The sequence below is a fragment of the Nannobrachium achirus genome (assembly GCF_963921795.1).
Source record: "Nannobrachium achirus genome assembly, chromosome: 5".
Classification (NCBI taxonomy): domain Eukaryota; kingdom Metazoa; phylum Chordata; class Actinopteri; order Myctophiformes; family Myctophidae; genus Nannobrachium; species Nannobrachium achirus.
The window spans coordinates 57,719,021-57,739,020 of record NC_137814.1 but is presented as its reverse complement, the minus strand read 5'-3'; the positions used below and the strand labels follow the sequence as shown (position 1 = coordinate 57,739,020).

The window sequence follows — 20,000 nt, the reverse complement described above, 5'->3', positions numbered from 1 at the left end:
TGTGTGTGTGCGTGTGGTCGGGTCTCCTAACCTCGCGTCACAAGTCTTTCCACCTCCACCTTTGTTTCGGTCCCCCTTTTTAGTTTCCCCATGCAGTCCCCATTTAAATGCTGGAGTACATTTAAGCCATTTACAGTAGGCCTAGAATTATTGAATGCTTTAACTATTGAAAAATAGCAGATATACAAGCTCACAGCGCGGCACCGAGTGCTGCGCTGCAAGCTTGTAGATCTGCTATTTTTGAAAAATCATGATTTTTTTTTTTTTGCAAGTCTTTGAATATATCTATTTCAGAGCGAACATTTGTTTCTCAAATATTTTCTTCTGGGTGGTCCCTGGAACAACATATTTTGAGATGGGGGTCCGCGGCCAAATACCTGTAATTTTGGGGTTCCTGTACACAAAAAGGTTTGAGAACCGCTGATTTAGAGGAAGGATTTAGAAGTCGGGTCAAAGATATTCAAAGACTTGCACACATTTTCACGATTCTTCAAAATAGCTGTGAGCTTGTATATCTGCTATTTTTCAATAGTTAAAGCATTAAATAATGGTTCAAATGGTTCAAATCTAATGCGACTCGGACACGTTCCAGGTCTTTGACGGTTAAATGCTGGAGTAGTGTTAGCCCTGAAACATGACGTGACATGACGTCGTGAGAGACGACCGTCATGTTTCCCAAGGCCCTGAAAGTATGATGCCCTTGAACACAGGGAATTGTATTTGGGTTCAATCTGGTTCTGGTTTGGTGATACAGCTCATGTGGGGGTCTCTGTGCGCTCACACCATGCAGATGTCACTCCCACAGTGAAGACTTTGAACCTGCGCTTGCTGACAGAACCTATAGTCCCTATTTTTGCAATATCCTTTTCCCCATATTTAAACTTTCTTCGTGTGTGAGTCTTTTTGACACGGTGAAAGCCATTTCCAAGGAGTGGCTTCGTCTATCCTGTACATGCTTTTTTGAGGATTCCCATAGATTCTCAAGGAGTGGCTTTGTCTGTCCCGTACATGTCCCGTGCATGTCCCGAGTATTGGTCAAGCTTCACATGACAATTTGGCCCTCCAGACAAAATCATTAATTCATTAAGAATTCATAAAACTACATAGAACATAGAACTAAAGCACATAGAAAGTATAGATCTAGAACACAGAATATATCGATCTAGAACACAGATTTCATAGCTCTAGAACACATAGAAAAAAAAATCACCGCTTCACTTCGAACCGAGGTTTGATTTCTTTTTTGCAAATGAATGCCCTCCTTGATCATATATACACTACCAGTGTGATACAAAAGTAGCGGATCAACATTTCGAGCTTGCATGGATCTGCTATTTGATATCTTGGTATTTGAATAAACAACATAACACATTGTCCTTAAACGAAAAATAGTGGATAGTATGTTCACAGTTTGGATAGATATGCACTAAATCATCATGTGTGTATCGGCCGTAAAAATGCAATATCAGTATTGAAACAATAGAAATATGTCAGTTTTTATATTTTATTTGATAATATTTCAGAGGCTTTGCAGACCTTTTGGAGGTGATTGAAGGCTGCAGATTCTATCAGTGTTTTCTGGGGAGGCTTTTGAAAAGGGCTCTGCCTGTAGAATACATAAAAGCAAAACAAAATGTCAAGTAGAAATGTCTTGCTAATTGCTATCAGAACACCAAACGTCACTCACACTTTGCAGCAGTTTGAAGTGTTGGAGTCTGTGTTTAAAGGAATACTTCAACCGTTTACAAACACCTTTTTTTCCCCATTTCTCCCCCTATGCCCGATGCGTTGTGAGCTTGTAGATTGACTATTTTCAGCATGCAACCAAATGTAAAATCGACCATTACGACACCCATCGAGGCCCGCCAAAATACATTTTTGTTGACAAAATCAACTGTAGATTTGGTTGAAAATCTAGAACTAGAGTAAAACTAAACATTTCAGATGACTAAAATATGACAAAAAATAAATTCAATTTTATTAAAAAGACTAAATGACTGAACAAAATCGCTGTCGAGAAAATGTGTGCAAATCTTTGAATATATGTATTTTTAAGCGAACATTGGTAAATACATATAAATATCACTTTGGTGGTCCTTCACATGAAAAGGTTTGAGCACCACTTATAGAAAGAAACATGGGGGGGTGGGGGGTGGGGGGGGGGGGGTGCAGTGAATTCTTGTACCCAGGGCCCGGAATTTGGTACGACACCCCTGAGTGTAATCACAGAGAGGCCTACTGATGACCCAGGTTCAAAGAAAGACAGTGTTTGACTTCCATTAGTCAAATATTGGATTCTTCTTGGCTCGGGAATGCGACAAGTAGGCTATTCCTTGCGTTAAACAGCTCTATACTGTATGTTCCCATAGCCTATAGTAATAACTGCTCTAGAGTTTGCTCAGTAACAGCGGTCTCCCCGTTTTCATCCAATCAGGAGGGAGAACTTGTACGGTGTACAACATAAACAAGTGGAAGTGATGGAATGGAACAAACAAGCACAAAACATTAGCAGACAGGCACGTGCACACATAGACATCAAAGGGGGCTTGAGCCCCTACCCTTTTACCTGTAAAAAGTGCCCTCTCCAGACCTTGAATGCAATTTTTACTGTGGTGAAAGAAACACAAATGCCCTCTTTCAATGCCATACCTGAAGGCAGCATTCAAGAGAATTGCCTTGTCCAAACTCTCCTGAACTTGAATGCAGCATCTTATGAAGAAGAATTGCAACCTCTCTAACATTCTCTGCACGTCCCTGTTAGCAGACCAAATTCGGACTGCTGGGAACACAAGCTGATGAATAGTCCTTTTGGGGTTCTCTCTCTCGATTGGATGAAATTGGCAACCCACCTGAAAATGCATTTTCTGCTGGGGGGAACTGGAGACCCCTGTTACTGAACACACACTTTTAAGGCCAGCTATTTTTGTTTTTGTTTTGTCTAAACCAAAACACATCACTTACAGTACCTTTTCTAATAATTCTAATTGTTATCAAGACTCGGGCAGTTTAGTATCAGTATCATAGCATTGGCAAACGTCTAACTTTCATGTGTAGGCTACTCAATGAAACGAGTACAAAGGACCCCAATGTAAACAAGACACTTGCATTCTTGGGTTTAATAAATCCAATTAGTAGACCTTGTATCTGCAAACTGCTAATGAAGTATTCAATCAATCAATCAATCGATCAATCCAAAAAGAACAAATACAAGTGAGAGAACCCTGCTGGTATGTTGTGCTGCAGTTACCAGCCACGGCCTGCAGAGGGAGACAGACACCTGTCCACCGGTAGCCAACATGTCCTCTGTATGCATGCTGGAGTCAGAGAGGGATTTCAGCATGTTACATCATGCTGCTTCTTACAGTGAATGACAACGAATCTTATCACCCCCCCCCCCCCCCCCACTGTCAGCTCACACTTCTGCAGTGCTTCCAACCAAGGCTGCCGTGGCCAACAACTACCTGCTGCAATTCAAATAAGGCACGACCGACCCCAGGAAAAATATTATATTATACAGTATAAAATCTCACTGTATACATTACAGTACAGTTTTTTTGTGTATTATATCAACCACTTGGAGAACCCCAGCAACCATAGCCTATTCTGGGATGGGATCACATTAGCCAAAAATAGCGGATCTACAATTTTTTTTAGTTTTCTTTGTGATACTTTTCTGCCTTTATTAGATAGAGAGAGAGAGAGAGAGAGAGAGAAAGAGAGAGAGAGAGAGAGAGAGAGAGAGAGAGAGAGAGGAGTTGAATTCATCAAGCCAGTTGTGAGAAGAAATGAATTATGCAAATGAGATGTTGGCTCTGGCTGCATGTCTGCAGAGACCATTATTAGACCAAAAGGCCGTCAGGCTCCGGATTTCAACCTGCGACTCACTGTCAGGCTGCATTAGAGCCCCATATGTGGTATTATGCGCCTTGACCGCTAGCCAACAGACCTGTTAGTCTGACACGTCGTTGTGTCTCTCCCTGTCCGTGTTCCTCTGCTTTCTGTATATTCAGTATAGACAAATATCAACCTATCCAAACCAAATGAAACTGAAAGACAAAAGTCAATACTGGAGAATGGCGTAGAGCAGGGATTTCTACACAGAGGGCAAGTATGTTATCTTCATTATTTATCTGTCAGTCAAGTTCTCCTCAAAATGACTTAATCTATCAGTCAAGTTCTCCTCAAAATGACTTAATCTATCGGTCAAGTTCTCCTCAAAATGACGTAATCTATCGGTCGAGTTCTGCTCGACAGCACGAAGGCAGTACTGTACAAAAGAAAATACGAAAGACAGTACAAAGACAGGGCCCTTAGCCAATGAGGTGCAGCCAAAGGGTAGATCTTTGTGCCCATACATGGTGTTACATGCGAGCCCACACTGTTTCGTAGGAACAGTATTTCTAGTTTCAACATAAGATGCTGCATTCAAGTTCAGGAGAGTTTGGACGAGGCAATTCTCTTGACTTTTTGCATTTCTTTCACGATAGTAAAAACTGCATTCATGGTCTGGAGAGGGCACTTTTTACAGACGAGTTAAAGGGCAGGGGCTCAAGCCCCCTTTGATGTCTATGCATGTGCCTGGTATATACAGTACAGCCAAGTCTGGTGGAAAAATATCAATGGAAACCTATCCAAACAGAATGAATACCAAAGACAAAAGATCCTCCCATTTGAACTGGGCAAATCCAACGCTGAGTGGGAGAGAGGGAGTCAGGGAGATATGTTTGGATATCACAGAGAGGTGGGGGATGAGAGATAGAAAGAGAGGGGGGGGGGGAGACAGACAGAGGGAGAGAGAGAGAGAGAGAGAGAGAGAGAGAGAGAGAGAGAGAGAGAGAGACAGAGACAGAGGGAGAGAGAGGTGAGATGAATTTAGGAGCATTTATCAGTTAGTTGTGAGGAGAAATGAATTATGCAAATGAGATGTTGGCTGTCTGCGGAGACCATTAGAGGGGCACAACTCACATCTGCATTTAAAAGCCCTGGCGTGCACGCACACGTGCACGCACACACGCAGCCGGAGGAAGATAACACAGTTTGCTCTCTCTCTCTGTCTGTCTGTTTTGCCCGTCTTTAGTGCTCGCATAATTTGCTTACTCGCACCTCTCTCCGTCTGTCTGTCTGTCTGTCTGTCTGTCTGTCTGTCTGTCTGTCTGTCTGTCTGTCTGTCTGTCTGTCTGTCTGTCTGTCTGTCTGTCTGTCTGTCTGTCTGTCTGTCTGTCTGTCTCTCTGTTTATCTATCTTTTATAGCTTCACAATTACAAACACACACACACACACACACACACACACACACACACACACACACACACACACACACACACACACACACACACACACACACACACACACACACACACACACACACACACACACACTCACTAATGGCTCTTAGAATATTCAAATAGCCTCATGCCCGCTGTTCAGATCATCATGACCGCCCACACATCCTCTCCTCTCCTCTCCTCTCCTCTCCTCTCCTCTCCTCTCCTCTCCTCTCCTCTCCTCTCCTCTCCTCTCCATCCTCCTCCCTGTAGATGAGGTGAGGGTCGGCTTAAAGTCCGCGAGCGTATAGAAACCAGGCACACACAGACATCAAGGGGGGCTTGAGCCCCTGCCATTTTATCTGTCTGTAAAAAAAAGTGCCCTCTCTCCAGACCATGAATTCAGTTTTTACTATGGTGAAAGAAATGCAAATGCCGTCTTTCCATGCCATTCCTGAAGGCAGCATTCAAGAGAATCGCCTCGTCCAAACTCTCCCTCTCTGCCCTCTCCATGTAGAAATCCATAGCGTACACCACATCTCCAGTAGTGACTTGATTATATCGTCATTGTCGGGTGGAAACCTTGTATCTCCCAAGTTTCAAATGTGTATGTTCTTTCCTAAAGAAAAGCACCGCTTCATCATACAAGGCCGTCGCACAAAAGTAGAGTGAAAACAGCAACGCCTCGCGGTGCGAGGCGTTGTGTGCTTGTAGATCGGCTGTTTTCACCAGTTTAAATCATTTTTAAAATGATGAATGCAAAACGAACGGCTTTGGACTTACAAGGTTTTCACCCGACAACGACGATATGTTCTTGACTTGTTCAGTTCAGTGTGGTATCAAGCACCGAAAATAGTCGACCTCCAAGCTCCGTCTTATTGTACAAAAATTAACCCTGGCGATCCCTACTTCTTAGAACAACACGTGAACAATGTCAAAAGAGTAATCGATTAACCCAAAAAGTTATCGAATAGAATGCTTGTTTAAGAACAGACGCATCAAACAGACGAGAAGGTCTGCTCCTCCCCTCCCTTTCTAGGCTCTCTCTCGCTCTCTCAGGCACGGACGGATTAACCCCCGCGAGGGCCCCTGGCCTATAATTTTTCAGGGGCCCCCACCCCCCACAATAACCCCCCCCTCCGTCCCGACACGCACTACCCAGCTCGGATTTTAAGCCATGATGATCACCTGCGTGCCAAGAAAGCACCTGTAGACAACAGAGGAGGGCCCCACACATTTGATTTTGAATTAACATATACATTTAATTTTAGTAAGTTGTCAATGACCACGCGGCCCAGTTCCCCAAGGGCCCCTGGCAACGGCCCTACCGGCCCAATGGTTAATACAGCCCTGCTGTCAGGTCTAGTGGAATCTGAAAATAATTGGTGACCCATAGGCTTGCGAATAGCGCCTTCCAGCGCCAGAATGCGACACTCGTCAAACTCGTCCTGTGGCAGGCAATGATTTAAGGTCCTATTTATCTGTGTTACGGTGAACACATATTTTTCCCAATGTATCGCACGATTATAAATAATGTTTTTACATTTTAAAAATATAAATAAATAAATATTTTAAATTAAAATAATATAATAAAAGTCATTTGGGAGCCCACTTGCAATATCCTCACTACACACCAGTTTACAGTTTACAGTTTAGGCATTTAGCAGACGCTTTTAATCCAAAGCGACTTGCACTAAGCAGGTAATACATCACTATAATAAGCAAGATAATATGTCAGTACATCAACAACAATATAACAAATGCATAGGAATATCAATCTAGAAAAACGATAACATAGGTTATCATGCACCTAATCAGTTAAAAAAACGTTTCTAAAACCTAAAAGATGCTACATGTATGGTCAATGAGTGTTACGGTAGTGCTATGGGATTAGGTGGAGTCTGAAGAGGTGAGTCTTCAGTCCATGGCGGAAGCTAGGGAGTGAGTCTGTAGTTCTAAGTGCGACAGGGAGTTTATTCCACAGTTTGGGGGCCACGACGGGTGGATTTTTGTGGGGCCTCGTCCCACACCCTGGCAGAGGCCCTGGCGTCCATCAAGCCTCCGTGTCACTCCTCATCTGTTCGTGGCCGTTAGCGCGCCTGTTCCCTGCCATCACGGCGGCCATTAAAGCCCTGGGTTTTAATGGCGGTTTGATGGAGGAAGCTGGCCCAGACAGTGCCTTGCGTGCGCACTCATGCAGCCACCCGCCTCTGAGAGCTGTGATCGCTCTGACTGGGATGCTTTTTGGGCAGAGACGATGCTTGTATGAGATGTAGTATGGAGCATGGAGATGGAGGATAAGTAAAATTACTGAGAATTGGAATTGCTCCAGTAAAGTAAAAGTAACTCAAAATTGTACTCAAGTACAGCACTTGAATGTACTTTACGCCACTGGACAGTGCAGTGCGTGGCTGGTATCCTTTCATCTCCCGGCAGACGTCGAGCTCCGCTTGTCCCATCTGGCGTTTTGGCGCCGGCTCTGCCACTTGCCTGCCAAAACGCCATGTTTGGATGCACGTTAAGCATGGGAAAAGCATGACGCGTGAAGCCCCGGAGCAACGTAAGTGTCCCCGAAGCTCCTTATACGCCTTGTACGTCAGGAGAGGGATCTTCTGGCTCTGTATTAGTCACTGATGCAGGCACGTGCACACATAGACATCAACGGGGGCTTGAGCCCCTGCCCTTTTATCCGTCTGTAAAAAGTGCCCTTTCCAAACCATAAATGCAGTTTTTACTATGGTGGAAGAAATGCAAATGCCCCTCTTTCCATGCCATACTTGAAGGTGGCATTCAAGAGAATTAGCCAGTAGCTATGCCCCTCCCCTAAAAGCTTTTGTCCAATGCTAGCTTAACAACCGGCAGCTTGCCAAGGCCCTTGGCAAGCAGGAAGTTATTCTAAGCTAGCATTGGACAAACGCTTTTTGGGAGGGGCATAGCTACTGGCTAATTGCCTTGTCCAACTTTTCCTGACCTTGAATGCTAGATCTTATGAATTGCCCTCTCTGTGTAGAAATCCATGCCGTTACGCCACATCTCCATATTGAGTTGATTATGCTTATAGTTCACTGTGGTATATATGGGCAACGCGTTGTGAGCTTGGAGGTCTGCTATTTTCGATATTTTCACCAAAAGGCCCTTTGAGACATTTGAGCCCCTGCCTCTCTAACATTCTCTGCACGTCCCTACTCTGATGAGTGTGAAAGTGGCCGCCCTACAAGGTCTTGTAGATCGGCTGTTTTTCGGGGCGAGCCACAACAATGCAGGATGCATGGTGGATTAGGCAGTGCAGTTGGAGTGACTTTGTGTTGCAGAAACAAAAGAATGTGAAGGGTTTATCTCTGAGGGATGTGTCAGTTGGCATGTTTGGCTCTCTGGTATCGATTATTATTACGTTATTATCTACTCTTCCTCATTTTAAACATTTTACAACTCGGAGGATCATGAAAATACAGTTTACAGAGAACGACTGAAGGACTGAAGATGATCTTTGCTGAATTCAGGAAAAATTATAAAAAAGTTATAATTCGGAGGCACGGTGGCGCAGTGGTTAGCACTTCGCCTCACAGCTCGAAGGTCCTGGGTTCGATTCCCGCCGGGGGAAGCTGTGGGCGCTGGGGGCGTGTTCCTCCACCTGCGTCATCAGCACCCACACCCTAGGTGGGGTTGGCGATAGGGCCTTTCTGTGGTGAGTTTGCATGTTCTCCCCGTGTCTACCTGGGCATAGGCCCTCACACAAAAACATGCAGTAGTCCTGGTTTCTATACTACCTCCCCCTAGCCAGCCGGGTGCTCCCCAATGTCCCCTGGCGCGGCAGGGGGAGAGCGGAAACCAGGACTACAGGTTAGGTAGTCACCGGGTGAGAAAAATGGGTTACAAAAACCGTGGGATAAAAAACATTTAGTAAAAAAAATATATATATTGTGTAAGGTGGAATCGTCTCTCGCGGTTCTCATCCGGCCGCTCTACAGGCCACTCTGTTAACGCTGCATAGCAATGGGTATGTGTCCATATTTGGGCATAATCTGGGCACACAGACAATCTCACGTACTGTAGATAGTAGAAGTTTAAGGACCATCAGCACTAGCAGAAGTTGATGAAAAAATATATATATATGATGGACATTATTTTTTTAAATATTTATAAATCTTTCCCTTTAATTTTTTTTTTTTTTTTTTTTTTTGCTGAGTCACTGACTAAACAACAGACTTTCCAAGGACACTTTGCTGTTAGCTGGTCTCCTCTCCTACTGAGGAGCCATCATGGGTTCACAGTGGGAGGCAAACCAGCGCACACTCAGCACAATCTGCAGAACAGCCACTCATTTATAGAGGGTATGCGCACGCATCAATAATGTGAACAAATCGAGTGGCAAAGTGAGTTTAACGGTGTTAATGCAACCAGATTCTGTTTGGATATATGGGCTGTCAAGGCCAGAAAGTACCGGTAGATTTTTGCCACTCAGTAGGCGTTCCCGCATAACTCCCGGGTATGATGATGATGTCACGCGCATACCCTCTATACCAGGGGTCTTCAACGTTTTCAGACCAAGGACCCCTTAGTTGAGAGAGAGATGAAGCAGGGACCCCCACACCTTTTTCAGATATTCCATATAGTTTCACTGATCATCATTGTATTTTGGATTCATGTCATTTTGTGTTTTCAGATACGTATTTAACCACTTGAACCATCAATACTTAACTTGACATTTCACTCTGTACTTGGTCTGCTTTTTTTCCCCTCTACGCCAAACCTATTTGACGAAAATAGCTGATCTACGAGCTCTCAACGCCTCGCAGCGCGAGGCGTTGTGAGCTTGTAGATCGGCTATTTTTGTCTAAAGTTCTCAGGATTCAAGTGGTTAATATAAAAAAGGAGAAAAATGTTCTATCACACAAAGATTTGGAGGACCCCCTGTAGTAACTCTGAGGACCCCCTAGGGGTCCCGGACCCCCTGTTGAAGACCCTTGCTCTATACCGTATGTCTGGTGGAAACCTTATAATGTCCAAAACTGTTACGGAAATAGCAAGAAAAAGAAGAAAAACCTGTGTTCCAGTGGATCCAATGTTATCAAGTTATCATTTAGTTACAAGCTCTTGTTAATACTTTAATTTACTTGGTTAAATATTGATGATTTAATCCACACTTTGACTTGAGCAATAAAAATAAAGATCTACAAGCTCACAACGTGTCACATTACAACAGTTTGACCCCAGGTATACCCGGAACGTAGCATTCTGCCTGAACAATAAGCATATCCCTCTGAGACATGTGAGCACACACATTACTTAATGCACGCACACACGCACACACACACACACACACACACACACACACACACACACACACACACACACACACACACACACACACACTGAGGCACCGCCCTCAAATCCATTGCAAATATTGAACATACTGTAAGTTAAACCCAACACTTATTTTCCACTCAGAAAGCAAACGACTGACGTTGATTAAAGATTTAAGTGTCGATATTCTTAATAACATGGCTTCTGGTGCCGGGTATAGCTCAATCGCTATAGAACAACTTGCCTCTAAATCACAAGGTCATGGGTTCAGGCCGCCAGAGGACTGCCGACTCAGCGTTATACGCGGCTACGGTAACCAGTGGTTCTAAAGTTACTGAGTACATTTACTCAAGTACGTTTACTCCGGTATATCCATGTCTTGATACTTTATACTTCCACTTCCACTATACATTTCAGAGGTAAATATATTACTTTTCCGTGCACTGCAATTATTTCAAAACTTAAGATTAGAGTTTTTATTATTCATTAAAAAAAATCCATAGGCCTACTGATCTACAAGCTCAATACACATCGCAATGTGATGCGTTGTGAGCTCATAGATCTGCTCATAACAAAATAAGAAAAAAAAATTAAAACTTTATTTTACATCTGGTACTTTAAGGCTAAAGCACATTTTGATACAAATTATACGTTTACCTTTACTTAAAACAGTTACAGAGTGGTATTGACTCAGAGACGAGTACTGAGCAAATCTGACTACTCCTTCCACTACATGTGTGTAACTAAATCTACAGTCCTAGTTTACTATAGGTTTAGTTGACGAAAGAATATTTTGCCGGGCCGTGATGTTGTCGTAGTGCCTGATGTATTCTTAGCTGCATGCCGAAAATATCCATCTATAAGCTCACAACGGGTCTATGAAACCCGTGCGCAGCCAAGCATGACATAACTTGTCATAGTCAGGCACGTGCACACGTAGACATCAAAGGTGGCTTGAGCCCTTGCCATTTTAGCTGTCTGTAAAAAGTGCCCTCCCAAGACCATGAATGCCGTTTTTACTATGATGAAAGAAATGCAAATGCCCTCTTTCCATGCCATACCTGAAGGCAGCATTCAAGAGAATTGCCTTGACCTGAATGCAGTGCTTATGTTAAAAGAACTGTCCTCTCTGTGTTGAAATCCATGCCGCTAAGCCACGTCTCCAGTATTGACTTGATGATGCTTAGTTCAGTGTGGTATACAAGCACCGAAAAGTGAGGTGTTGTGAGCTTGGAGGTCTGCTATTTTCGATAATTTCACCAAAAGGCCCCTTTAGAAAATGTCAGCCTCTGCCTCACTAACATTCTCTGCACGTGCCTGGTCATAGTTCTACTGGATCTCTTCTCTGGTCCCTCCCTAACATCTTCGTCTAGTTGCTTTTTGTCTATGAAGCTGTCAGCATAATATTTAGTCATAGTTTTGTCACCATAGGCAGTGCCTTGTGATTGTATGGCAACCACACTTTATTATTGCTGTATGTGCTATGTATAAAAGTTATGAATTATCTTTTATTTCAGTACACACTCCTTTCTTAATACGGAGGCAAATGATATACCCTAAAACAGTGGTCCTTGAGGGGGTTCCAGGTGGTTCCCAATTAAGTGTTAGAGTTGGTAACCAAATAGATCGAGTGCAACATGAAACCAAATAGACCCTTACGGGTCCATTTGGTTTCAATTTATGTTCTCAAGAGTTACATTATTGTTAAGCATCTGCATGCATTAGCGGATTAAATAATTGCTATTGTTGTCAACATTTTTTTTTTTACCAGTTTCGAGTAATGCCTCTAAATTCTGCCTCTGCTTACTGAGTAAAGGCTGTGTGAATACTGTCATTATTTACTGAAATTATTTCTGATTAGCGAGGAAACTTAACAACTTAAATGAACAGTTCTGTGATTATGTGACCTTTCATACACAATTAAAAGTGTGGACATTTGCAGAAATTGTCTCATAATACACATAGGTCTGATGATCATTTTCAATTCGACGCAAACAGCGACGCTATTGTGAAGCGAGGGCAGTAGAGAATTAACCTTCATGCTGAGACAAGATTCTTTTTCTGTCGGGCCCGAACATCCTCTGAGGGTTTTTATCAGTCGTTTATTGAGCCTTCGTAGGTCTCACAGCCTCACAGTTAAGACAGAAGCAGACTAAACAGCAGGGGTGTCGCACCAAATTCTGGGCCCCTGGGTGCAAGGATTCACTGCGGGACCCCCATGAATGTTCTTCATGGGGGGGTTGAAAAACCTATATGTTTCTATGTCAGTGGTGCTCAAACTTTTTCATGTGAAGGACCCCCAAAAGGATATGTATTTGGCCACGGACCCCCATCTCAAAATATTTAGTTCCAGGGACTCCCCAGATGCAAAATTTGAGTTACAAATGTTTTCTTAAAAATATATATTTATTCAAAGATTTCAGACATTTTCACAACTTTTCAAAAATAGCAGATCTACAAACGCCCCTGCTCACAGTTAAAGACAGAAGCAGACTGAATAGCTTTCTATAGATCTGCTTTGAGATTATCACAGTGAAACAAGACTGAAGGCAGGCTGCAAAGCACTTATGTTTTCTCCTGTACATGTTTTAGCCAACAGAGAAAGTTCTCTGTTGCTATCAGCTATAGGGCCTTGTTGTGGTTCAAGGTTATGTGAGAGAAAAGAGGAAAAACGAGTCTGCAGTTTTATACTAAGCTTGCTAACTACACCATCAGCATTTATCAGTTGATGCCACATTACCTTATACTGTATTTATTGCACGGCTTGTTTGAATGCTTGATTTTGATTGGTCAATCGCTGAAATCAGCGGTCTGATATTTCTGGATAACAGACCGCTCCGCTTGATAACAGAACGCTGCCTAATCAAAGGCTCAGAGCACCTGCTGCAGTCAGGTGTGAATAATTTTGTGCTGTATCCAACATGTCAGCCATGTAAACAAACACACAGCGACATTTAGAACTAAACGTTGCTCTCAAGAATGTTTTTGAAAAAAAACGTTGCGAGAAATAGACAATGCAGTAAGTAACCAAATATGGATTCTATTTGATCAACACTTCCTTGTTTGCGCTGAGGCGACGTTGCGCTCTGCGGACGGCCAGTGCAACACTTTCACTACTGTAAGCAAGGAAATATTTAGTAGTTTTTTTACTTGGGTCAATGTATTAATTTATTTCGTAACCGTGCAATAAGCGGGATAACATCTCACTCAGTGGTCATGTTATCCCTTACATAAACCACTGTTTAGGTAGGAGCACATTAAAGGGATATTTCACGTTCAAGCACGTTTGGGGCGTCATTTTATCATCCGCTCTGGCTTTTGGGAGTATCCCGGACCGTTTTTAAGTCGCTTGATTCAATATATGTATTTTGTAATGTTATCAGACACGTCCTGTGTGCTGTCAAAGCCTAAACGAGCAAGCAAAATTCAAAGTAAAAAGTCAAAAAGAAGAAAGAAGTTGTGTTTAGTTGAACAACAGATTCCCTCTGGCTAAGCCATTTTCAAGTTTGGGCAGAAGGTCCCACAAAATAACTTGACATCCTGTCCTATACAAACCACTTAAAACTCCATTTTAACCATGTGAGATTCATTGACACACACACATCCTTGATCCTCCCCGGGGAGGATTTATTAGAAATAAAATAATAACATAAATTAAACGGTGTGTTCAGGGCTGACCTGGGAGGATGAACGCACGCAGCAGGTCCTGTCCAGGGAGCTGTCCAAACTCAGGAGGATTCCATACGGAGCCCTGGACCACCAGGTGGACCCCCAACTCATCTACAACACGGACAGCAGGTACTTGTGTGTGTGTGTGTGTGTGTGTGTGTGTGTGTGTGTGTGTGTGTGTGTGTGTGTGTGTGTGTGTGTGTGTGTGTGTGTGTGTGTGTGTGTGTGTGCGCGTGCGTGTGCGTTTGCACAGTACTGTACACCGTGGTGTACTGTGAGTACATTTTCCTGAGTATTGTACTTAATTTAAAATTCATTGACTGCCAAGGCCAGAGTTTCCCGAGTTATTCCTGAAGTCTCTGTGCTCCGATGGCCCGAGTTTCGCGAGTTTAGATTAATTAGATTTGATTAAAAACAATCCAAGATCGCTGATCCGTGGGACCTATATAGTACTTCCGGTTTGAGATCGGAAGTGGAACCGGATCTGCATTTTTTTTTGGTCAGGAACGACACGTTTCTCCGTGACTACTTCCTGCTAGTTGTTAGTCTCGCGTGGCCGACTGTTGCCTCAGCATTTGCAAATGCTCCCGGCATATACGGGAGACGGAAATTCTAACGATGAGTGTGAGATAAAGCGCATGTGCTCTCTTGGTGCAGTAGCGGTAACAAGTCCTACTGGAGCGTTATGTCTTTCAATATTTTTGGGGCCGTTATTTTGTCTTTCTCTGGTGTTGTTGGTGTTACTTCCATGATGTTTTCAAATGTTTTCTTAAACTATACATGCATAACAAGAATAAATTATGCCGCTCGAATGACTCTGTCTGTGCTAGTGTGCTTCTGTTATGTTTCCAATGGGACTAGTTCAGTGCAGCAGTGGCTATACTTCCGATACTCGCCGTTTGGGAATTGTAGTTCCAGACTCTATATAGCATTCGGAGATTGTGGAATAGTTGTCTGGCTACGCGAGACTACTCACTTGTTAAACAACACTGCTCCTAGCTCAGCAACGCTATAGCATGGATTAAGATGGGGCTGTTGTAATCGGTAACGGACTACGGCGTGCATGTGGATTGTGCACGATCTGTGCACCCATCGTGCACAATGGACATGCACGCGTCCAACTTAAAAGGAAAGAACATTGTGGCAGTCAACCGCAAAAGTCTCACTTTAAATGAGTTTTAAGTATTATACTTAAAGTAGGCCTATAGTGAAAATAAAAGTACTTTACTTGAATACATTAATGATTTAAAGAACAGGGGGAGATGAGAGAAGTGTGGTTGATTATGCATTCTGCTAAGCTTTACCGCAGCTCGGGTTCAGTTGTTGCGTGGAGAATTACGCCTCTGAAAAGCAGGTGCAAATTAGTCTTGGCATATTAAAGGACAGGTGTGCGCGTGTGTTGTGTGTCTGTGTGTGTGTGTGTGTGTGTGTGTGTGTGTGTGTGTGTGTGTGTGTGTGTGTGTGTGTGTGTGTGTGTGTGTGTGTGTGTGTGTGTGTGTGTGTGTGTGTGTGTGTGTGTGTGTGCGCGTGCGCACGCTTGAGTGTAATTGCAGAAAGGAGACATGTAAGCCTTGATGTCGCGGCGAGAGCATTTTTGGAACAAGTTTGCTGCCAAAGTTGATTTTTGCCCAGCATGATGGGGCCGTAGATTGCTCTCACGTGCAGCTTTAATTACCGCTTCCAAACGGAAGACATCTGTTAGAGTAAGGCACCAAAATTGAAAGCGGGAGCAAATATCCCACATTTTAGGTCAGTTAGTTTAGTTCTCAAACTTTTAAAATGAACGGACCCCCCCTTTAACTGTAACTCCACCCAAAGGACATTTCTCTCATCATGTGCTACTTATGCATGTATGTATATGTTGATGCTTAAATTTCTGCATGACTGGTTCAACCCTTTAAAGATACACATGCAAAAAGAATGCAAACAGAAGGCTGTCCTATTCACAGATGATCTGCTCCTCTATCAAATCATGAGTTAAAGTCATCACGCGTGCAGGTTGCAAAGAAAATTCCTCCCGTAATCACAATTTGCCTTGCTCGTATACATAAATCTGACCCCGAGTTTCTCTCCCTCTCGCTTTTTCTGATTATTTCGGTGTCTTTTGAGTCTCCTGTCAACAGTTTAGTCGGCCATTTTGAATCTTTGCCGTAACTGATTTTGGCCACCCCAACAGGATGTTTTAGAATGACCTAAGGGACATCTGTATCAAATGTCATGCTTTTATCCACCGCGTAACGATTTCTTCACTTAATTCCCCCTACCAAAAAGAACCTTGACCTCATGACCAGAGGTGTCAATTGGGTATGGCAGGGTATGGCAGCTGCCATACCTTGACTACAAGGGAAAAAAATAAAATGTACTTCTTAAATAAATAAATTCATCACGCAGTTATGGCAACATGACTGGTGTCTTGCACGCGTGCTTTTTGGGCTCGTGCAAGACACCAGCCATGTTGCCATACCTTAGTTGTTGCCAAACTGCTTTTGCCAACGGCTCATGACAGACTCACTCCCTAGCTTCTGCCGTGGCCTGAAGACTCACCTCTTCAGACTCCACCTAAGCCCATGGCACTTATCGTAGCACTCGCCTACCCTCAATTGACCATACATGAAAGCTAGATAGTATTTTTTAGGTTTTTATATAAAGCTTTTTTACTGACTAGGTGCTCAGTCTACCTACATTATTTCTGTCTAGATTGAAATTTCCATGCATTTGATGTATTGATGTTGACGTATTGATGTATACCTTGCTTATTGTATTGATGCCTTACCTGCTTATTACGTCACTCTGGATTAACCCTTAAATTCTGTTCAGATTCACTTCACCTTCGTTCTGTTCGCGGGTCACTTTGACCCGGGGAATATTTGGTATAAAAAACAATACTAATATAAATTGTAATTTAACAAATATTCATCATACATTGACTTTGACTCAATTCCAAACAGACTCCATGTAAAGCACAGATGAGCTTCTTGCACCTCCTGCAAGCAGTCTGTATCTTTCTGTCTGTTGTAGGACACACTGAACAGCGCTTTGACTTGCCAGATGCTTCAACTCTTAAATTCACTGTTTAGTTTACCATATCATATGAATTGTTTGGAATTCAGACAAAGTCAATGTATGATGATGATTTGGTAAGTTATAGTTGTTTTTGAAACCAAATATTCTCCCTGTCAAAATAACCCGCGAACAGAAGTAGAGGGTCAAAAGAAATGTAAGGGGTGTAGCATGGGTGTAGAGAAAAATATTTTTTTGTACATGTTAATCACATAAGAATCTTTAAGGCCAGTGAGTTTCAGGTGGAAAAAAATGTAACTTCTACCTTTTTTTTCAAATGAAAATGTAAAACGGGTCAAAATGACCCGAACAGAACTTAAAGGTTAAAGTGTATTGTCAAATGATTCTCATCTTATCGCTGCATCTTGGAACAGCGTAGAAGCAAGGTTTTTCATTGCTCGTCGAGGGCACTCGCTCGACTAGCGTTTCGCCCCTGCAGACAGTGCGCTTGCCAGGTTCAACGTATCTATGGTTTGTAGAAATGTACAAGTGTGTTTTTACGGCATTTTGTATGCCGTGATTTAACATACATTTGAGTGTATGCACAATATACATTTGAGTGTATGCACAATATACGTTTCATAACTGTTCTATCTCCAAATATGGTGATGGAGTCCATTAATAAGAAACTGATGACAAGTTCAGGACACGTATGTACAAACTGCAAACACTACCTGTGCAAATCGACATTGTTTAACGTGTGTGCAACAGTTTGTGTTGTGCATGACATCACACAAGAGCTCTGGTCAACCATTTATAAGATGTGAAAATATCTTTAGACCTCCCACTTCATCTGAGTTTACTAATACCCTTCGGTGAGGACTCTGTGAGGTGAGGACTGTAAAAGGAACAACGGATAGAAAGAGAATCGGAGAGAGTGGTGAGAGGGACAGAGAGAGTGAGAGAGAGAAAGACAGGTTTTCCAGCCCCCGGTACATGTATACCAGCAGCGTTGATGATGAACCTCCACTCCTGGAAGGAGTAGTGAGCTCCCAGTCTCCCCACACTCAGGTCTTCTGCTCTGAGGATCCATGCTCCTCCTTCACGTCTCAGGTCTTCCGCCATAAACATGTGAACAGGAGCCAGAAAGACCTCCACTGGCAAATGCTGATGAATGGACAGATAGCAGCAGCCTCTCAGCAAAGGACCAGCTCTGGAACCAGCCAGGAACAAGGACACATAGAGGAACCAATAGAACACAGTTGTCAGCAGTCTACCAAGACTTTAACTCAACCACAAGAATTTAAGACACCTGATCTGACTTACAGAGGAAAGAAAACCCACACCTGTAAACAGTGTGACAAGAGTTTCAGTCACTTAGCAGAACTGAAGAGACACCAGCGTATCCACACTGGAGAAAAACCTTATGTCTGTAAACAGTGTGAAAAAGGTTTCAGTGCATTAGGTCATCTGAAAACACACCAGCGTATCCACACTGGAGAAAAACCTTTCCACTGTGAACAATGTGACAAGAGTTTCAGTCAGTTAAGTGACCTGAAGACCCACCAGCGTGTCCACACTGGAGAAAAACCTTACGTCTGTCAACAGTGTGAAAAAGGTTTCAGTAAATCAGGTAGTCTGAGGATACACCAGCGTATCCACACCGGAGAAAAACCTTATCACTGTCAACAATGTGACAAGGGTTTCACTGTTTTAGATTCTCTTAAGAGACACCAGCGTGTCCACACTGGAGAAAAACCTTACGTCTGTCAACAGTGTGAAAAAGGTTTCAGTGCATTAGGTCATCTGAAGACACACCAGCGTATCCACACTGGAGAAAAACCTTACGTCTGTCAACAGTGTGAAAAAGGTTTCAGAAAATTAGGTACTCTGAGGATACACCAGCGTATCCACACAGGAGAAAAACCTTATGTCTGTAAACAGTGTGAAAAAGGTTTCAGTGCATTGGGTCATCTGAAGACACACCAGCGTATCCACACTGGAGAAAAACCTTACGTCTGTCAACAGTGTGAAAAACGTTTCATTGATTTAAGAAATCTGAAGCAACACCAGCCTGTCCACACTACAGTCAAAGTGCAGGCTGAATGCAGAGAGAAAGGATGGAAGCCCAAAACCAAGTGAGTCAACACAAAAGATCAGACAGACAAGGTGAGAACCACTGTTCTAACATGCTGTGCCAGGGGTTTTCCCTGTATTTACTTTACCTAGCTTACCGACCCACTGCCTTGTGGGAATGGACAGATCACCTCAGCAGCCTATAACCAGCAATATATGGGCATAAATGGACACGGGCAAACAGATGGTCAAAACAGGTTGTATGACAACAGGTATAATGGGGTTTGCGTACAAGGGCGGGGCATTCAATCCCTATTTACATCGTTCCCAAGTTGGCCAGGTCGCCGACTAGACGCTTCTAGTTGGCTAAATGGCCTGCCTTTGTGCTGTCAGCCAGATACAGACAGCGCCAAACTCAGTACTTGCACGTTCTCCTGGTGGAAGTAATAACTTTAACTCGGATTCTCCAAATGTGGGCACAGGCGACATCATCGGCTGTACTCTTTCAGTTCCAAGCCTATTATAAGGAGATACGAATGAAGTGTCAAACAGCGCTGAGACCATGGCCAAATATGGAGTTGCACTCCAGAGATACGTCATAAACGACTGGCATCATAGAACATGTAGTCGAACATTCACAAAGCTGCAATTCTGGATTAAAAGGTGTGGTTGCCCTGACGCGAGTCA

At 43.2% G+C, this 20,000-nt stretch overlaps 1 protein-coding gene across 1 annotated transcript in view; it reads left to right on the top strand.

Moving 5' to 3' along the window:
• Positions 1 to 20,000, top strand: part of LOC308285211 (receptor-type tyrosine-protein phosphatase N2-like) — a gene marked incomplete at both ends in the record, with an annotated part of 322,852 nt that overhangs the window by 28,153 nt on the left and 274,699 nt on the right. Inside the window, one exon of the mRNA XM_080725929.1 lies at positions 14,240 to 14,366. Coding sequence (XP_080582055.1) covers positions 14,240 to 14,366 — 127 coding nt within the window. The remainder of the gene's footprint in view (positions 1 to 14,239; positions 14,367 to 20,000) is intronic.